Below are 18595 nucleotides of genomic sequence, written 5' to 3' on the forward strand. Positions count from 1 at the left end.
CCTCAGGTGTATATTCATGAAGTGCATGCAAAACAGAGAGAATTCTGATTGGCCTATTCTCTGCAAAGAGTCTCTGAGTCAGCCAATCAGTATTTAGTGTTGGTAGGCAGTGGCAGTTTTCCCTCCTGGATTGGATGCATTCAGGAGCATCATGGCTCCCATTAAAACTTGGGATGTCTGCATATATACCGAACATGTAAAATCGTTTAACTTTCCTAAAAAATCAACAGTGCGCCTTATTATAATCCAGTGCAACTTATGTATAAATTCTAGCAGTCAGGTATTATAAGGAGCAGTAAAGCCACTCCACTGAAGTACAGCGTTACAAGGGTTTTTTTTTATAAGAGTTTTCAGTGAAGTTTCTCCAGAACTAAGGCTTGGTGCAGCAGCATTAGCATTAGCCGCTAATGGCAGTGCTTGAGGGACGTAAATGCCGCCCTATAGCGCTAGACTGAGGAACCCTGAGTGTTTAGGAGAGAAATCTGTGTAGATTAACAGTCAGCGCTTGTTTAACTTGGAAATATATATATATATATATATATATTTTTTTTTTTTTAAGAATTACATGGCGGCACCCTTGCTCACTTCAATTTAGGCATCCTTACAAGTGTTGCTAAATGCGCTTTATAAACAGTATGTACGAAAATAGACCAGAAAATAGACGTTTATTAATAGAATATTATCCTAAAAATACATTTGATAAGAGGGTACCTCACTGCTTATACAGGTGCCTGAAAGAAACACTGCTATACCATGACTTTTGGCACATCCGTACATAGTCTGAATAGTCCTCATAAAGTGCTTGGTTGGTGTATTCTGACAGTATGAAGTATAAAGAACACAACATCAGTATTCTTACACTGAGATTCGTTATCATCTGAGCCATATTAGGGCTGTAGCACTGTTTTATTACGTATTATTATGAATGTTATGATTATTATGATGTATTACTATAAAGTAGGGCTGCACACTATTATAAACTTGCATTTCCTGTGATGTGTGTGTATTGCACATGCCCGCATTGTGTGATAACGACGCTGAAACAATACATTGTACAGCACTGATATGAAAAGTTCATGCTTCTTAGATGTCCATGCATGTTTAAAATAATTACATTCAAGTGCCTAAACTTCTACCAGCCTTTTTTAAAGCAAGTATTTAATGATTAAATATGTAATAGTTCATATATACGTTCCAGATTAAATATATACAATATTTATAGTGTAACACAGGAATATTATACAGCTCTGGACAAAAATTAAGAGACCACTTCAGTTTCTTGCTATTTATAGGTATATGTTTGAGTAAATTGAACATTGTTGTTTTATTCTATAAACTACAGACAGCATTTCTCCCAAATTCCAAATAAAAAGCTTTCAGACCTCAAATAATGCAAAGAAAACAAGTTCAAAAGTTTATAAATTAATATTTGGTGGAATAACCCTGGTTTTAATCACAGTTTTCATACATCTTGGCATCATGTTCTCCTCCACCAGTCTTACACACTGCTTTTGGATAACTTTATGCTGCTTTACTCCTGGTGCAAAAATTCAAGCAGTTCAGTTTGGTTTGATGGCTTGTGATCATCCATCTTCCTCTTGATTATATTCCAGAGATTTTCAATTTGATAAAATCAAAGAATTTTTTACAGAGCTGATCAAAGCTGTCGCACAAAAATTGGGCAAATCAATGTGTAAATTTCAGTGGAAGTCAATGTAAAACCATTGTATCCTAAACGCTCAATTTTGAAGCATTTCTATTGGTCAATTCGTCTTGAAATTTGGAAACAACATAAAAAATTCAAATTTAAATGTTTAAAAAAATCAAAAAGTGAAAAATGCCTGAAATGGAAACATCCAGTATTTGTGTGACAGCAAAATCTATATATTTTTTTTTAAATATATTTTTTTATTATATCAGTGCCATCTCCAGTCTAATACTACTCAACAAAATAATTGCACATTATTTATACTGTGCTAGATTGAGAAAAAATAACCTCAGTATTATGATGATATATTAATGATATAACTTTATTTAATATTTTGCTATCGTACAATAATCTATAAGCATTGTTTATTGTTAGTTTTTTTTTCCTCTTGCTAATGCACTGGCTACTAACCTTCTCTTTTTTGTCTTTGTTTCCTTGTTTTGTGAAACCTACATGAAGGAAAACTTCATCAGATGCTTCAGATTTATTTAATAATTGACACTATTTATCAATATATGTATTTTTGTTTCAAATAAATAAATAAATAAATAAATAAATATTATTTTATTGTTAATAAAACAGTATTTGGGTGTATCTGAATCTGTTCCTTTGTATTTCTTTCAAGTGATTTTGAAAATGGCATGATTGTTGGTGTCAGAAGGGGCTGGTCTCTAGAGTTGACTCAGGATCTAGTTAAGTTCTGCAGGTCAAAATGCTAAATACCGTATTTTTCAGACTATAAGGAGCACTTCAAATCCTTTATTCCTGTGCGCCTTATGTATGAATTCTACCAGTCAGGTATTCCGAAGCAGTAAAGCCACTCCACTGAAGTACAGCATTATAATGGTGAGTTTTTAGTGAGAGTGAAGTTTCTCCAGCACTAAGACTGGGTGCAGCAGCATTATCATTAGCATTGGCCGCTAACTGCAGCGCTAGCGGGACATAAATGCCACCCTATGATGCTAGACTGAGGAACCCTGGGTGTTGCGGTAATAAACAGTTTTCAGGAGAGGAATCTGTGTAGATTAACATCTAGCGCTCGTTTGACTTTAAAAGAAAGTGTATTTATTTAAGAATTAAAGTTTTGTTTACGTAGCTTAGCTTTACAGATCTTTCCACTGGGTGGAATTAGAAATAGAAAGGAATTAGAAGAGAAACATGGCGACACCTATGTTCCTTGCTAGTGTATCTTAAAATGTGCCATATAATCTGGTGTGCCTTATGTATGAAAGTAGACCAGAGCTGCTTTTTTTTCTTTTCCTTATTTTTGCACAGTATTTTTTATTGATAGTTATTTAAATGTAAATCTTTTAATCTATTTTAAACAAAATGTAAAAAAAAAAAAATAGATTAATTTACCATGAGGTAGCATTGAATCCAGTGTGGCTTTGACTCTTTTGACTAAAAAAATTACTCCACCTTAAAAGTTAAATCTCAAATCAGCTTCTACACCCAATTTTACTGGATGGAGATATGTCTTGTGACATTTTATCTAAAAAAAGAACAAATTATTAAAATAACTGAAGAGATCGTATAATGGTCAGTGTAACTTTTATCAAACAAATTGTCAGATCATTTAAGGCTAAATTCAAAAATAGAAAATGAATAAAGAGTAAAACTTCTTGACAATTTTAACTTTTACCATTAGGTGTAGTAAAGAAACGGGTTATCATCCGTTTTCCATTATATATATATATATATATATATATATATATATATATATATATATATATATATATATATATATATATATATATATATATTATTATTATTATTACACTCAAAATAAAAACAAAATAGAAAAGAAACAATTGTTAGTGAAAAGCAGAAACCAAAACCTAAAGAAAAACTGATTTCTTTCCCACCAAAGTAAGTGGAAAAAATAATTTATACCCAATTATACCCAATGTTCAAATTTAGCCTAAAATTGTCAGAAAATTGAACTGATAAAACGTTACACTGACCATATAATAACCAAAAAATGGGTTTATTGACTGACAGCAACCCCATGCCATAAAAGACTAACAGAACATTTAGCAGAAAACCCACTAAAATGTGCAGAAACACTGCTCTACAAGTTGACCAAAAACGTGCATCTGCTGCCCTCTAGTGAAATCTGAAGCACTACAAGTAAACACAAGCAGAAAAGAGACTTTAAAACATAGAAATCTGTATTTATTGTATATTTATATTATAAAATACATTCATAACTAAAACATTTGAGGGGAAAAAGGTCAAAGGCTGAACTGGTAGCATGCATTTCTCTGCAGACTTCAGAACCAACATTTATAGTCTTATAATCTTTATATATATAATCTTTATATTTTGTTGAAAGATAAATTAATCCACATCTGAAATATAAAATATTTAGTGGCCTTCTCTGGTATTTTTTTTTATGCAATAACTGATAATAATGTAAACATGACACAAAACAATCAATAAGGAAATACATTACAGAGCAGGATAATGCTGGTAAGCGCTTGCAGACAGTGAGTTAAAGGGTGAAGTGTGATATTTAGTACAGTTCACTAAAAGTAAAGGCTCTGTTTACACCTGTTCACTTGATTGTGTTTAGTATCTGGATTGGATCCTGATTGCTGTGTGGGATGGAATATGCTAATTTACTTGATGTTTGGCTATTATTCCTTGGGTTTTAGTTGTACTGGGGGGGATTTATATAACGAATGTGTTGTAGAAAAACAGATTGTTTACACTGCTAAAAAATCTGGTTTGAGTAAAGGGATATCTGTTTTAAATGCGTCTCCGACCACCTCCTGAAATAGTTTAGTGATCAGAAGTGATTTTAGTGATTGGATTTATATCTGTTTAAAATAGTCTCAGACCACCTCCTGAAGTAGTTTAAATAATAGGATTTGTATCTGGTTTAAATGTGTCTCAGACCACCTCCTGAAGTGATTTGAATAATGGGATTTGTATCTGTTTTTAACATGTCTCAGACCATCTCCTAAAGTCTGTTTTAAACACGTCTCAGACCACCTCCTGAAATGGTTTGAGTGATCAGATCTGTATCAATTTCAAATGTGTTTTAGACCACCTCCTGAAGTGGTGTGATCTAATTTGTATCTGTTTTAAACACGTCTCAGACCACTTCCTGAAGTGGTTTGAGTGATCAGATTCGTATATGTTTCAAGTTCGTCTCAGACCATCTCCTAAAGTGGTTTGAGTTATCTGTTTTAAATGTGTATTGGGTGTGTTCACACTTGTATGTGGTTTAGCCTAATCCAGTTTTAATCCTGATACTCAAGAGACATGAAGTGAGCAGGTGTAAATGTGGTTAAACTGGCCACAATAAAATTTAAGATGTGAAATGTTGTCAGTAAGTGAAGGTCAAGGCCCAGCTTTGCCTCGTGGCAAATATTTAATATGTTGCAAAATATAACTTAAATAGAGACCTAAGCTCATACAAGTTCTGGCGGATTCACACACATTCACACACACACACACGATTGTGTAACATTACACTTTCAGTCCACAGTATTACAGATGTTCTCCACCACACGGTTAAATTCCTCAGGCTGGTCTGCATATACATGATGGGAGGCGTCATCAATCAACTGCAGAGCAAAGCAAGAGAAACAAATTAATATATTTCACTTTATATGTCTATCATACACTGTATTGGCAGAAGTATTGGGACACCTGCTTATTCAAGGGTATTAAAAAAAGGTTGATGGATATATTAGACATTGCAGGGATGGTTTTCCCAGAACACTGATACTGTAAATTCATATATTTTGAAATACTGATTTCAAAAAGAAAAAAAAAACTTTTAAATTCCCACTTGGGTTTCGACTGTCTCTATAAACACTCCAAACACAAAAAAAATCCATCAATCCATCCATTTTCTGTGAATCAGCTGAAAGAATTTAGTGTCAGGAATCATGTGCTTCTATGAGCTGTTTGGATGCTCCCTTATTGTGACGCTACAATATAGAAAACATGCATAGAACCACCTTGGCAACATCTCCCACCAGTCAATCTCCCCACCAGAGCCCCACCCACTAGATCAGTTGAAGCCAGAAGACTTTGTCTGAGGGAGGAATCTGTACCTACTGTCTGTGGCAAGTCAGCAGATGAGGGACTTTTAAGTACTTTTAAAGAATGAGTTTTGTGTTTTAATTTTTATTTATGGAATAGCTTGTTCGTGTTTTGCCATTTAGCACAAGCTAACGCTAATGTGTGGTAAACGCTCATCTTAAGCAAGGCGTGTCCAGCAACAGCTTCTTTGCATAAAAGTGACAGAGCCCTTAAATGGTTGATTCTGAAAGGGACTGAAACTAATAAGTAAAGTAAACACTTAAGTTTCTGAATCAGTTTCTCTGATTTTGTTTTTTATAGGTATATGTTTGAGTAAAATGAACAATGTTGTTTTATTCTATAAACTACAGACAACATTTGCAGAAAATGAGAAATGGCTGAAATAACAAAAATAAAACAGAGCTTTCAGACCTCAAATAATGCAAAGAAAACAAGTTGAGAATGAGTTGAGAAATTAATATTTGGTGGAATAACCCTGCTTTTAAATAATTTTTTTATGCATCTTGGCATCATGTTCTCCTCCACCAGTCTTACACACTGCTTTTGGATAAATTTATGCTATTCACTCCTGGTGCAAAAATTCAAGCTGTTCAGCTTAGTTTGATGGCTTGTGATCATCCACCTTTCTTTTGATTATATTCTACAGGTTTTTAATTTGGTAAAATCAAAGAAACTCATCATTTGTAAGTGGTCTCTGCTTTAAATAAGATTGCACTCCTAGAAGTAAAAGCTTTTGGATCACTCACCACTACTCTGGTGGAGTCCTGGCCTCTGATCTGGGCCATGAGTTTGCCGGAGGAGCTGTCCATCCAGGAGCTTGCTCCGTACAGCAGGGTGACGGGCAGGGAAGGGGGCAGCAGGTTGACCCGCTGTAACATGGGTCTCTTCGCCCAGGCCATATACCCGGTCAAGGCCTTGAATCCCACCTCACCACTGGACAAGACACAAAGACACACATAGACATAGACAGACATAGACAGAGACGGTCGGTTATTTATTACATGTCCATATAAACACAAACTACCTCAAACTCGGAGTGCATTCAGCTGTGGAGCATTCTGAACTCCCATTACCTGGGTGTTTGGGCATTACAGTGGTACAGATACTCGGTCATCGTGTTGTCATCAAAAAGGTCCTCGAACTTTCTTTTGAAATCAGGCCGGAATCGATTCACCAGCCCTGGACCTGAAACGTGAGAATAAAAAAATATTTGTTTTCTTCTTCTTCCTGTAAAGATGTACCATTTTTATTTTTTGAACAATAAGGTGCACCGGATTATAAGGTGCACTATCAATGAACGTCTAGGGTTATAGGGTGCATTTTAGGGGGCATGTTTCAGTTCTAATAGGTAAGCTGGGGGAAGCGCCTAATGCCAGATTCACACTACACGACTTTTTGAGTCTTCAGTCATTGTGCTGTTCACACTACACGACTGGTTGTGCTGTAATCGTCCTTCAGTTGTTGAGACCTTCACACTACATGACTGATCAGCGACACGGGGTCAAAAATTACACAATTTCTCTTTGTGGGAAATGGCAGACTTATCTGTCTGCTCTCCAGAAACACGTTTATCACGAGAACACACCTGAATTAAATGCACACGAGAACTAGTGATGGCATGCCAGAGAATCTCTATAGAGGAGAATACGCACTTGAAGTGATGCCAACATGAATTCATGAGTTCATATGAAGCAACTGAGCAAAATCAGAGTTTATAAATGTCTAATCATCTTATATTGAAATATGTACTAATTTCCATCTCTTTCGAGAACTCACTGGTCACTCCATCGGCAGAAGCATGAAGCCTTGGTGTAGTGATGGATGACCAGTTATCATTCTCGAGCCATATTGCAAATCTGACTCGGTCATGCAGATTTCTCCTGTACAACATCTGAAGAATTCGACCGTTTCTGTCTCAGGATGCCACTCAGGTGCTTGTGCAGTCTCTTGTCATCTCAAGACTTGACTACTGCAACTCTCTACTGGCTGGTCTTCCACTGCGAGCCACCAAAAACCACTACAATTAATTCAGAATGCGGCAGCACGACTCGTCTTCAATCTTCCGAAGTTCAGTCATGTGACTCCTTTGCTGCGTTCCCTCCACTGGCTTCCTGTTGCCGCCTGCATCTGATTCAAAACCCTGACGCTGGCCTACAAGGCAAAAAACGGACCAGCTCCTTCATACTTTATGGCAATGATGGTCAAAGCCAGATCTGTACCAAGAGCTCTTAGAGCTTCCAGTACGGCTCGGCTCGAACCTCCATCCCTCAAAACACACAGAAAACAGACATCCAGACTCTTCTCTGTGCTTCAGGACCAAGGTAGTGGAATGAACTTCCACTGGTTTGCAGAACAGCAGAGTCACTCGCGGTCTTCAAACGTCAATTGAAGACACATCTTTTCAAAGAGTTCCTAAACTAATCGAAAAAATAAAAAATAAAAGGTTCCTAGGGTTCTAAACATGATCAAGTTCTATGTATCTCTTGATCCTAGTCTACAAACTAGCTTTGGATATTTGAAGTAACATCGAAGCACTGTTGTAAGTCGCTCTGGATAAGGGCGTCTGCTAAATACCCCAAATGTAAATGTACTTATGTCCTCAACACAGAACAATGTCAAATGTTTTGCACCGCAGACATAATTTTTTTATCGTTTTGAACAGTTATACGCTATTTTAGTAAAATACATTATTCTACTTTCTAAAACTAAAGAAATACTCAGAAAAATAGACTCGTCGGCAATCAGTCAGTGACAGGTCAGCGAGCATCTTTCAGTAGTTCACACTACGCAATTGTGCTGATTGATCCCTGATTCGCTTCCGAGCGGAGTTTTTGTCGGCAATCAATGAAAACACAGACTTCCTCAAGTCCTCAAGACTGTTTATTTGGGTGAGTAAAGTGCTTCCTTTCATTTACAGTAAGCTTAAATTTCTATTATTATGTCTAAAGACCTATACGGGCAGGATTAGTTTCTTAGGGGGACGTCTGAGTGATAAAACCCTTGCATCTTAAACAAAACAGGAGGACCAGGGAGTTTTTTGGGTTTCCTCACATGACATCGCGTTCAGTAGCTCCTCCATTTCCACTAGCTGTTGGGTTTACTTGGATCTCCGTAGAAATGCGCACCCGATGTGTAATTTCGGTGCGTGGCAGTGATTTTATTAAACGTGAGGTGAAGAAACTCAAATGACAGTACGTACGGAACTAAAATTACAGAAGCGAAAAACAGTAGGTTTTTAATTCAGCCTGTAGTTGTTTCAGGGGACGTCTAAGTAAAACACATAGATGGTTGTTCCTGACTGGATTAAAAGGAGCCCCACAAAGGACCCCCTAAAAAACTAATCCCGTCTGGATAGGGCTTAAGGCTGAGTTTTTTTTAGTGAAGTTTCTCCAGCACTAAGGCTAGGTGCAGCAGCATTAGCATTAGCCGCTAACCCCAGTATCCCGAATATGTTTTTAATTCCTCTGATTTTTCAACACTCACCCCACGGTCCTGCTGCTCTAATGATGGCCAGTGGATTGAAGAGCGAGACGACAGGTAGCAGAGCTTTCACCCAGCGAGGCGGTCCAGGCCTCTTCACCTCCAAATCCTGACTAGAAGACTCTTCAGGCTGAGGCTGGGGTCTCTCTGGGAAGCCCCAGGGATCCACCAGGATGAGGTGACTGACTCTGAGGAACACAGGACAAGAACATTAGTATAATATTCCTGGACTTGTCATTACAAACTTAACGAAACACAGTATCTCACAAAAGTAGGGCTGGTCGTAAACATGGCGGCACCTGTGAAGAGCATGGACTCCGAGAGCAATCTCCAGCGACAAAAAAAGCCAGCGGGCATCTAAAGTTTGGGAGCATTTCACGCAAAAGGGCAACAATGTGGTCCTCTGCCATATGTGCAAAATGGGGATAGCCTACCACAGTAGCACAACCGCTATGCAGGAGCACTTGAAGCGCAAACATCCAGGAGCACTATGTCAACATGGGATCAAGACAACACAGTAAGTTACCGTTTACATCAGGGTCTCCTTGGGTGTCCTTAAAAAGACTTAAGGCTGTCTACCAAAGGTTTTAAACCTGCCACAGGCAGAAATTATACATTTTTGGTTTCCAGAAACAGTAGCATTTTTCATAAGTTCAGGTGTTTAGCTAAGCTAGCTGCCTTAAGTTATTTTAGCTAGCGCCGTCGGCGCTGCGGTGTTACACCGTTTTCTGTCACCGTCGGAATTTTGTGAGCAGTGCTCACGGTTATGAGCGTTCATTGGCAAAACGAAAGCTTTCTATACCTACACCTTACCCTCAGCCCTAAACTTAACCATTTTGGCCAGTCGGAGTAAACATTTAAAACGAACACGTTTCGAAACGGCCAGTGCACCGGTCTGCTGAGAACTACTTGCCCGTGGTCACAAAATCTAGCGGTCACAGAAAACAGTGCAACACACGTTTGTGGTGTATGGGAGCTTATCCATTTTTAGCGTTTAACGTGCTGTACATGTGGTGACCTTTTTTTGGCCAGGCAGTGTGTTATTCAAAAGTAGAATTCCTCCCTTTTAAAACGTATAATAATAATTATTTTTTATATGTTTCTCAATAAATAGATTAGTTGACTAATCGAAAAAAAATAATCGTTAGAATAATCGTTTAAAAAATAATCGTTAGGGACAGCCCTACACAAAAGTAGAGAGAGTACAACCCTTACATTTTCTGTAAATATGTTACTATATCTTTTCATGGGACAACAGTGTAAAGTAGTCATTGTACAGCTACAGTAACAGTAACTAAGTGTAAACTGCTGCAACAAAAGTGAACACACTCCTAAAAACATGAAGAATATAAGGGGTGTGCTCACTTTTGTGAGATGCTGTACACCAGGGGTCAAGCATTAAACATCTGGTCCGTGAGATTTTTTAAACTATAATGAATGATAATGGGGAAAAAAAATGCTTCTCTGGTGAGCTTTTGTTTACATCCCTCCCCTGTCTCTCTCTGTCGCGCTCTGCATGACTTTAGTTTCCGCTCGTTCTCATTTTTTTCGTCATTCTTGGGCTCCCTATCTCCTAATAAGGCCGTTTTTTTCTTTTTCCAGCCGTGTCCCAATTCACTAGCTGGGTCAGCGATAGTGTATTGGATTACGACCCTGATGACACGGGTTCAATCCTGCGTGAGGAACGGTGTGTTTATTTATTTATTTATTTTATTTATTCCTTTTTTTTGGGTTTACCTGCTTTGAGATCAACTGTTCTGCAATTGGGTTCAACAACCCTCTGGGCTGGAGAGCTACTAGTCTGTAGCACTCCATCCCATTCCACTTCATTTTCCAAAACAGAATTTTTTTGTGGTCTGCCACGTAAATTTGGCTTCTTAAAAAATCTGGACCGCAGCCAAACTTAATTGATTATCCCTGCTGTACACTATATGGACAGATGTATAATATAGTATTAATATTATAAGGTGCTAGCAAAGGTGTGAAAAGTATTTACATTCATTACTCTGTAGGTAGAAGTACAGATACTAGGGTTTAAAAAAATACATCTGTAGAACTTGAGAAGTTGAGAAGTGTCAAAAGCTTTTTAGTCTTTAAGTAAAAGTGTAAAAGTTTCAGTAAAAGTAATGTAAAATGGGGGAAAATGCCATTAAGGACAAAAGCTTAGGCTGCGCCAACATAGAGTCATATAGTGCACTAATCCCCCCCTCTCCACATTTTCTAAAAGCCATAATGACTATAATGTTCTATTATTAAAATGTTAATGTTGATGTTGATAAATTTGGGATTTTGCACTAGGCTCCTTCCTGTTTCAGCTGCATATATGCTGACTGTAAAATAATGTAGTTTAGTAAATTGTAAATATATTAAAGTTAAAGTTTAGTTGGACTGGAGTTTGTCTGGAGTTCTCTTGAGTCTCTTTAAGGAGTAGAAAGTTCAGATTATTGGTTGAAAATGTAAGAAGTAGAAGTAAAACATTGTCTGAAAATTTTTACTTCATTATTTGACACCTCTGGGTGCTAGAAGGTTCATGTTTTTTTTAGTATTCTCCAGAGAGTCTTTATTCTATTGGCAGAACTTCTTCACTAGGACTAGACAGGCTGTGTGTGTGTGTGAGTGTGCTAAATTAGTAGCTAAATGCATTAATTAGGAGAGGTGTCCACAAACTTTTGAACACAAAGTGTATAGTGTATTTAATATTGTGTTTGGTAATATATGTATATATGTATAGCCTCAACAGCCTTATTATAAGTCCATACAGGTTGTGTATTATTAATATTAAACATTAAATGTATATTTTATGATGTTTTAAATATGTTGACGATCATCATGTCCTTCCACATAAATTATGTGATATCTATCAGGTATCTTTCACAGCATACATTCAGTACTATAAGATTTCCTTTACCTTTCAGGGTACTGAATAGAATACGACGTTGCCAGGTATCCTCCAAGACTGTGGCCCAATAGGATCATGCGCTCCAGGCCCAGGCTCTGCCTCCACTGCTCTATAGAGCTAATGAACTGCTCCTCAGCCAGCGAAGCGTCGGCAGGGAAGGAGGGACGCGAGCTGCGGCCGAAACCCAGCAGATCGAAGGCGTAAACGGGCCTCCGGCGACTCAGAGCATCCAGGTTCCTGATCCAAAGCCCGACTCCTCCTCCAAACCCATGAACCATCACAAGAGGGGTCTGAGAAGCTGGATAACAAAAGAAAGCATTGGGAATTGTTCATATAGGACGTTAAGAAAGGACAATTTTAAATTAGTTTAAACAATCTATCTTTATATATTTCGCAGTTGTTCAAATTTTGAAAATATTTAGTGATTTTTTTTTTTTTTCTTTCCATTTTCTCCCCAATTTACACGGCCAATTACCCAACCCACTCACTAGGACTGCCCCTATCACTAGTAATGCCCCAACACACCAGGAGGGTGAAGACTAACACATGCCTTCTCCGAAACATGTGAAGTCAGCCACCGCTTCTTTTCAAACTGCTGCTGATTCAGCATCAGCATCACAGCGCTAACGCTCGGAGGAAAGCGCAGCAACTCATTTCTTATACATCAGCTCACAGACGCCCTGTGCTGCAGACATCACCCTAGGAGTGATGTGGGGAGAGAGCGCCATCTACTGTACCCACCCAGAGGGAGCAGGGCCAGTTGTGCTCCCTCTAAGCGACGACAGCTTGATGGCAAAGCTGCATGATCAGGGGTTCGAACCTGCGACCTCCCGCTTTTAGTCATTTTTTTTATCCAGTCTGTAGCCTTACTGTCTTAATGTCATGTGATTTAAACCATGATTTATCATTAAATTAATTATTTTTCTTTTTTTTTTTTTCATTTTAGCAGCAGTTCTCAGTAGTAATTATTTTTGCATTTTGTACTATTATATTATTTATGCTAATAATTTATATAGAGCAATTACTGCATGGAACAGGATGCCAATGTTTATGACCGAAAAAAAAATTCTAAGATTGTCTTCAAAACACAAGTCAATGAGCATTTTGAAAAGGTTTATTTTTTTAGATAATTGTTTTATATTGGCATTCATTTATTATTGTATATTGTAGGTAACAATGTCTATCTTTATATAGTGTGCATTCATTATGTTGTTATTTCTTTGTTTAAGCTCTGTAGTTGTAATGCATAATGAAATCTTGAATTTTTATGGAATTATTATTTATATTCTTTAAATTAGTAAGTAGGACCCCAGGAAGAATAGCAGGGGCATCTGCCCCAGCTAATGGGGATCCAGTATTTATTAATAAATAAAGAGTCACATTGACTGTACATAACATTCCAGTAAATCAGATTAAACATTTTCACACTTTAAACAACAGAAAATGAAAATTAACTAATGTTTTATAAAAATTAATATATCTAAAATATAATATAAATATTAATAAAGGCATTGGTACACATAATAAAGATAGAAAACTGAAAGGGTTAGAGAGTCTACCTTGGTCTGAAGTTTTTTGTGCAGTCTTATTGGTTACTGTCAGGGTCCATATTCTGTTCTGATTTGGCAGCGTCACAAATCGAGACCACACTTCATTCTTAATACCTTCAAAAATATGAAAAATGAATCATGAGCAGGTTATAGGTAGGACTGTATGATTTACTGGATATTGTTCATAATTTGTTAACACCACCATCTGTGCGACCGTGTTCCACATAAAAGAGGCTCAAAACACACATATCTTAAAGATAAAGCTTCAAACTTGCACTCTAGTGCTGGGCGGAATGTCCAAAAATGTATATCAGGGTATTTTTTAAAGATTCTAGTGGTTTTACCATTGCGGTATTAATATTACTGGCTTTTATATACGTTTGTGACTTACTGTACTGTTAGGAGTACATATAATTTAAAACCCTAATGCTTTAAATTAAGGCTTTGATTAGTATAGGGTTTACTTTGTTCCACAAAATTACACAATATAGAAAGAACTCAGACTTCATTATCAGAAAAACAGCTAATGAATCTAAACTATAGACCTTAAAATAAAAAAGAGAAAATAAAAAAAGTTAACACGGCCTCCTTTACAAAACTAAATATTTTAAAATAGCTCCATAAACACTATAAATGGACCTAAAATAAAACACTAATACAGTGAGGAACAGCAGCAGGAGCTCCTCACATAAAGTGTTCTAATTTCTCTTCAGTTTGACTACACTTAGCTAAGCTACTATTACTCCACTGTGTTAGCTGGTTATACTACTGTATTTGATTTTTGCCAGTATACCGGATTAGCCCTTGATAACATTGCCATTACCAGACAGTTGTGAGACTAACAACTAGGGTAGACCTGTGTTTTTTTCCCCTTATTTTTAAAAAGAAGATGGAAGATGAAAGATTTGGCCTGTATTAGTGAGATACATGGAAGACATTTGCCACTTTAGACAGGTGATATTTATGAAACTCTATCCATGTTTGAACATAGCTTTTAAAGAGTAATAATGTTATACATCCAAACCCTACTTAACACACACCTTTCTGGACAAGCTGAGAAATACAGAACAGTTTCTGAAACTCAAAAAAATCTTGTATTACACAGTTCTCTCAATTGTTTTCCTGTTTTTGGCATGCTGAACCCAGAGTGGCTATATTAGCTGCACCATTCTCCCTATTACAGTCAGTTTATTGCTTTTAAAAAGCAGACATATGTTTTATTTATTTAAAGCTGGACTCACAGGCGAGAATCTTGGCCTCAGCGGTCTTCAACAGAGACATAGATGTCGGTCGCCAAGACGGCCACCAGGACCAGGTTCCGGAGTTCGGCCTGTAAGAAAAAAAGATGATATAATTGATGTGAGCTAATGGACAGAGTGGAAGTAGAGCACAGGTCAGGCAGGTAAAAGGTGAACAGAGCAATCAGAGTCATGCTGTAAGCTCTAAACAAACACAAGCACACCCTCACAAACCCAACCATTTACATCTATATTTACACTAAAACTCATTCATTCTAAAACTCTAAATACCAAATGCAGCAGCCAAAGCTCAAAACACAACCTCGATCAACTATAAGATAAAATTTTTGGGATAATAGAGAGGAACATTAAGATATATAACTGAATAATGCATTGTTTAAAGCACAAAAGCTATTTAAATGGAAAAAAATGTCTTTTTAGTGAGAAAAACAGGGGAAAAAAGAGGAAAAATAAAGAAAAATAAAGCCTGTATTTGATATTAATTTACATAAACATCATTATCACATTTGTAACAAATATAGTAAGTGGCAACTATACATGTACATTAATTATAGTACCCAAAATAAATTAAAAAAATCAGTATGTTGCATCATACTCCTCACTACACACTTAAAAAAGGTAATCCAAGGTAGTATACAGTATATAATACAGTATATAGTACATATACTATAGACTTAAATAAACCTTCCATTCACTTTTGGCCATGTTTCAACATGTTGCATCATATCCACCACTCCTTTATTATATAATAACTAAAGATAGTAAGATGTTATGGTATGGCAGTGTTCACATTTATACCATTTTTTACATTTTAACAAAATGTTGTTGTTTTTTTTTTTACAGTAAAATGAGGATTATCCTTAATAATAATTACTTATATTATGTCTTAGAGTAACACTATATTATATTAAGTGTACTGTATAGCTTCCACTCATTTGGATGGGTTTTTACAGGTTGTATTAGATCTTACACTATTCACTTTTTACATTCTTTTGTTCTTAATTACAGTATTTATGTCTTTTTTTTTATCTGTAAAACACAATTTTACATTAAAAAGATTATTTTACAAATGATTATAAACCTCAATATTTTACTCTATTATAAGGTAGAATGGAATAGTATAGTAGTATAGTATAATTTATGTGAATCTGTAGGTTTTTTTTTTTAGCTTTAGTGATCTTCCAATAATTTATATACAGATAAATTACTGGAATTTATATACATTATATACACATTTATATGGTTTATGGTTTTACAGTGTTTACATTTATACTATTTTTCACATTGAAACAAAATGTTTTTTTACAGTAAAATGAGGACATCCTTAATCATTAATACTTATTATATCATATTATATTTTCTTACAGTAATACTTTAAAATAAGGGTACAGTATACCTCCCACTCATTTAATATATATTGTATTATATCCTACTCCTTTATCCTATTCCTAATTATTCCCAGTCTTTTTTTTTGCATTACAGTATTTATATATTTTTATATTAATCTGTAAAACACCATTTTTATATGAAACATTAGTACATTCAAAATACACAGAATTTTATAGTATTAAACTTAGCTTTTATTAACAAAAACCCTGAATTTGTACTTTTGTTCTATAGTTAAAATGTTAATTCAGTACAAAAAATTGTTCCATACATACAGAATTCTGTACTACCTTAGAGTGTTAGTCAATACTCGTTATATTATTTAATTAATTATTTCATAAACCTTTTCTAGCCATAATAACATAAAGAAATGTATTATTCTATATTTTACTTATTATATCACCTATTATAGTGGTATTAAAGTATACACAGTATAATATGTTAGTATTAAAGAGACAGAGCAGTAGAAATAAGTCCAAAACTGAGTTTAGAGAATAGTGGGTTAAGCTTACTTACTGGCAGACAGATTTAGAGGAAAGCATCATATAAACAGCACAGAAATCAGCTCCAGGAGATCAGACTCTGATGTTAGTAGTATCTACACCTCTGAACTCCCTGCTTCCCTTTTAGTACCGAGCAGTAACGTTACAGCACTACATAGCATGACTCAGCACTTATAACTCCAGGAATCATGTTCAACAGTTAATTATATAATACTGCTCCACTAGATAAAAAGCTCTTATCTATATTATCCACTAGTTTATTTATACAGCATCCCACTGATACAATAAAAACAGTTATAGCTGAATAACTCCAGGAATCAGGCTCAACAGTTAACGTTAACTTAAAGTAAGTGTGTATATAACGTTATATTATATTATATATAAGTTATTGCTCCGCTAGTGAAACAGCTCTTATCTATGTCATTATTCACTACTTTATTCATACAATCAATATCCCACCTATACAATAAGTCAATAGTTAAAGCTACATTACTAAGCTCCACTGCAATAACAACAGGAACCGGCTGAGGTGTTTTAAAGCAAGTGAAACACACAAAATCCAGCTACTTACTCCAGCTCAGTCTCGTCCTGCATTCTGGCCACGCTGAGAGCACAGGTTAGTACAGAGCATAGCCTCTCAATAAGCAGCTGAATGAGGGAAAATAGCTACTGGAATTCACCTTTGTTAAAACAGAGCTGAGAACAGAGAGGAAATGTTACGTAGTGGTTACAGTGAGTTCAGAGAGGAGAGGTGGTTGTTTTGTAACATTGTGTACACTACAGTCAGCTGACCTAAGAGTGGGTGGGGCTAGTGAACAAGGGGACTACAGACTTGGAGGGACTTTTATTTTGACAGAAGATCGTTCCCAAAGACGTAATCCAGCGTCGCCGCCATATTGGTTGGGTCTCCCTACTCTAGGCTAGCACCAGAGTTTTAAGAGATTTTAGTGGTTTTATATGATATATGTTTGTGTGTGTGTGTGTGTGTGTGTGTGTGTGTGTGTGTGTGTGTGTGTGTGTGTGTGTGTGTTTGTGTGAGAGAGTGAAACAGTTTCAAATGAACAATAAAACATGCAAAACAGTGAAGGGTCTGATTGGCCTGTTCTCTGCAAGCGTCTGTGAGTTAGCCAATCAATTTTTAGTGTTTTTTGTCCCCCCTTCCTGATCTGATGCATTCAGTAAGTAAGAGAAGGGGCATCATGGCTCCAATCTATATATATATATATATAGGAAGATGGATGATCACAAGCCATCAAACCATCAAACCAAGCTGAACTGCTTGAATTTTTGCACCAGGAGTAAAGGCATAAAGTTATCCAAAAGCAGTGTGTAAGACTGGTGGAGAAAGAACATGCCACGATGCATGAAAACTGTGATTAAAAACCAGAGTTATTCCACCAAATATCAATTTCTGAACTCTTTTTAGTTTTAGTTTCAGCCATTTCTCATTTTCTGCAAATAACTGCTCTAAATGACAATAATGTTATTATTAGTAATTTGCGAGAAATTTTGTCTGTAGTTTAGAATAAAACAACAATGTTCATTTTACTCAAACACATACATATAAATAACAACTTCTAGACCACCATTACATCTGTATACACTCATTAATTCACCTCCAAATCACTTCAGTGCATAAAAAAATCTGTATTAATATTCCCAGATAAGAATAGATGGCTTTAAGAAAAAAAGAAAAAAACACAAATAGCTCCATATCCTTATATCTACGGTCACAACAGTTTGGAGTGTTT

General features: G+C 36.1%; 1 protein-coding gene across 3 annotated transcripts; it reads right to left on the minus strand.

The window, feature by feature from the left end:
* Positions 1–3861: 3861 nt before the first annotated feature.
* Positions 3862–17626, minus strand: abhd4 (abhydrolase domain containing 4, N-acyl phospholipase B). 3 transcript variants are annotated; one of them, XR_007438546.1, is made up of 9 exons: positions 16858–16965; positions 14938–15026; positions 13706–13810; positions 12156–12444; positions 9251–9435; positions 6841–6952; positions 6514–6700; positions 4764–5283; positions 3862–4705 (listed from the first exon to the last, which is right to left on the minus strand). XR_007438546.1 is itself a non-coding variant. In XM_022678900.2 (8 exons), exons 1-8 carry the CDS (start codon positions 17436–17438, stop codon positions 5194–5196), a joined length of 1080 nt encoding a protein of 359 aa, XP_022534621.2. In that variant the 5' UTR covers positions 17439–17626; the 3' UTR covers positions 3862–5193. The 3 variants fall into 3 exon arrangements, 2 of the variants coding, with proteins under 2 accessions (XP_022534621.2, XP_022534620.2); XM_022678900.2 differs by lacking the exon at positions 16858–16965 and adding an exon at positions 17416–17626 and having other exon boundaries at positions 3862–5283; XM_022678899.2 differs by having other exon boundaries at positions 3862–5283.
* Positions 17627–18595: the final 969 nt, after the last annotated feature.

This window comes from Astyanax mexicanus, chromosome 4, assembly GCF_023375975.1.
Source record: "Astyanax mexicanus isolate ESR-SI-001 chromosome 4, AstMex3_surface, whole genome shotgun sequence".
Classification (NCBI taxonomy): Eukaryota; Metazoa; Chordata; class Actinopteri; order Characiformes; family Acestrorhamphidae; genus Astyanax; species Astyanax mexicanus.

Excerpts from the sequence above, each read along its gene's own strand:
- abhd4 (XM_022678899.2), bottom strand. The coding sequence starts at position 16,886 with ATGATGCTTTCCTCTAAATCTGTCTGCCA. Across the intron at positions 15,027-16,857 it reads TCCTCTAAATCTGTCTGCCA|GCCGAACTCCGGAACCTGGT; the intron begins GTAAGTAAGCTT and ends TTTTTCTTACAG. Across the intron at positions 9,436-12,155 it reads TCTATTCAGTACCCTGAAAG|AGTCAGTCACCTCATCCTGG; the intron begins GTAAAGGAAATC and ends TGTGTTCCTCAG.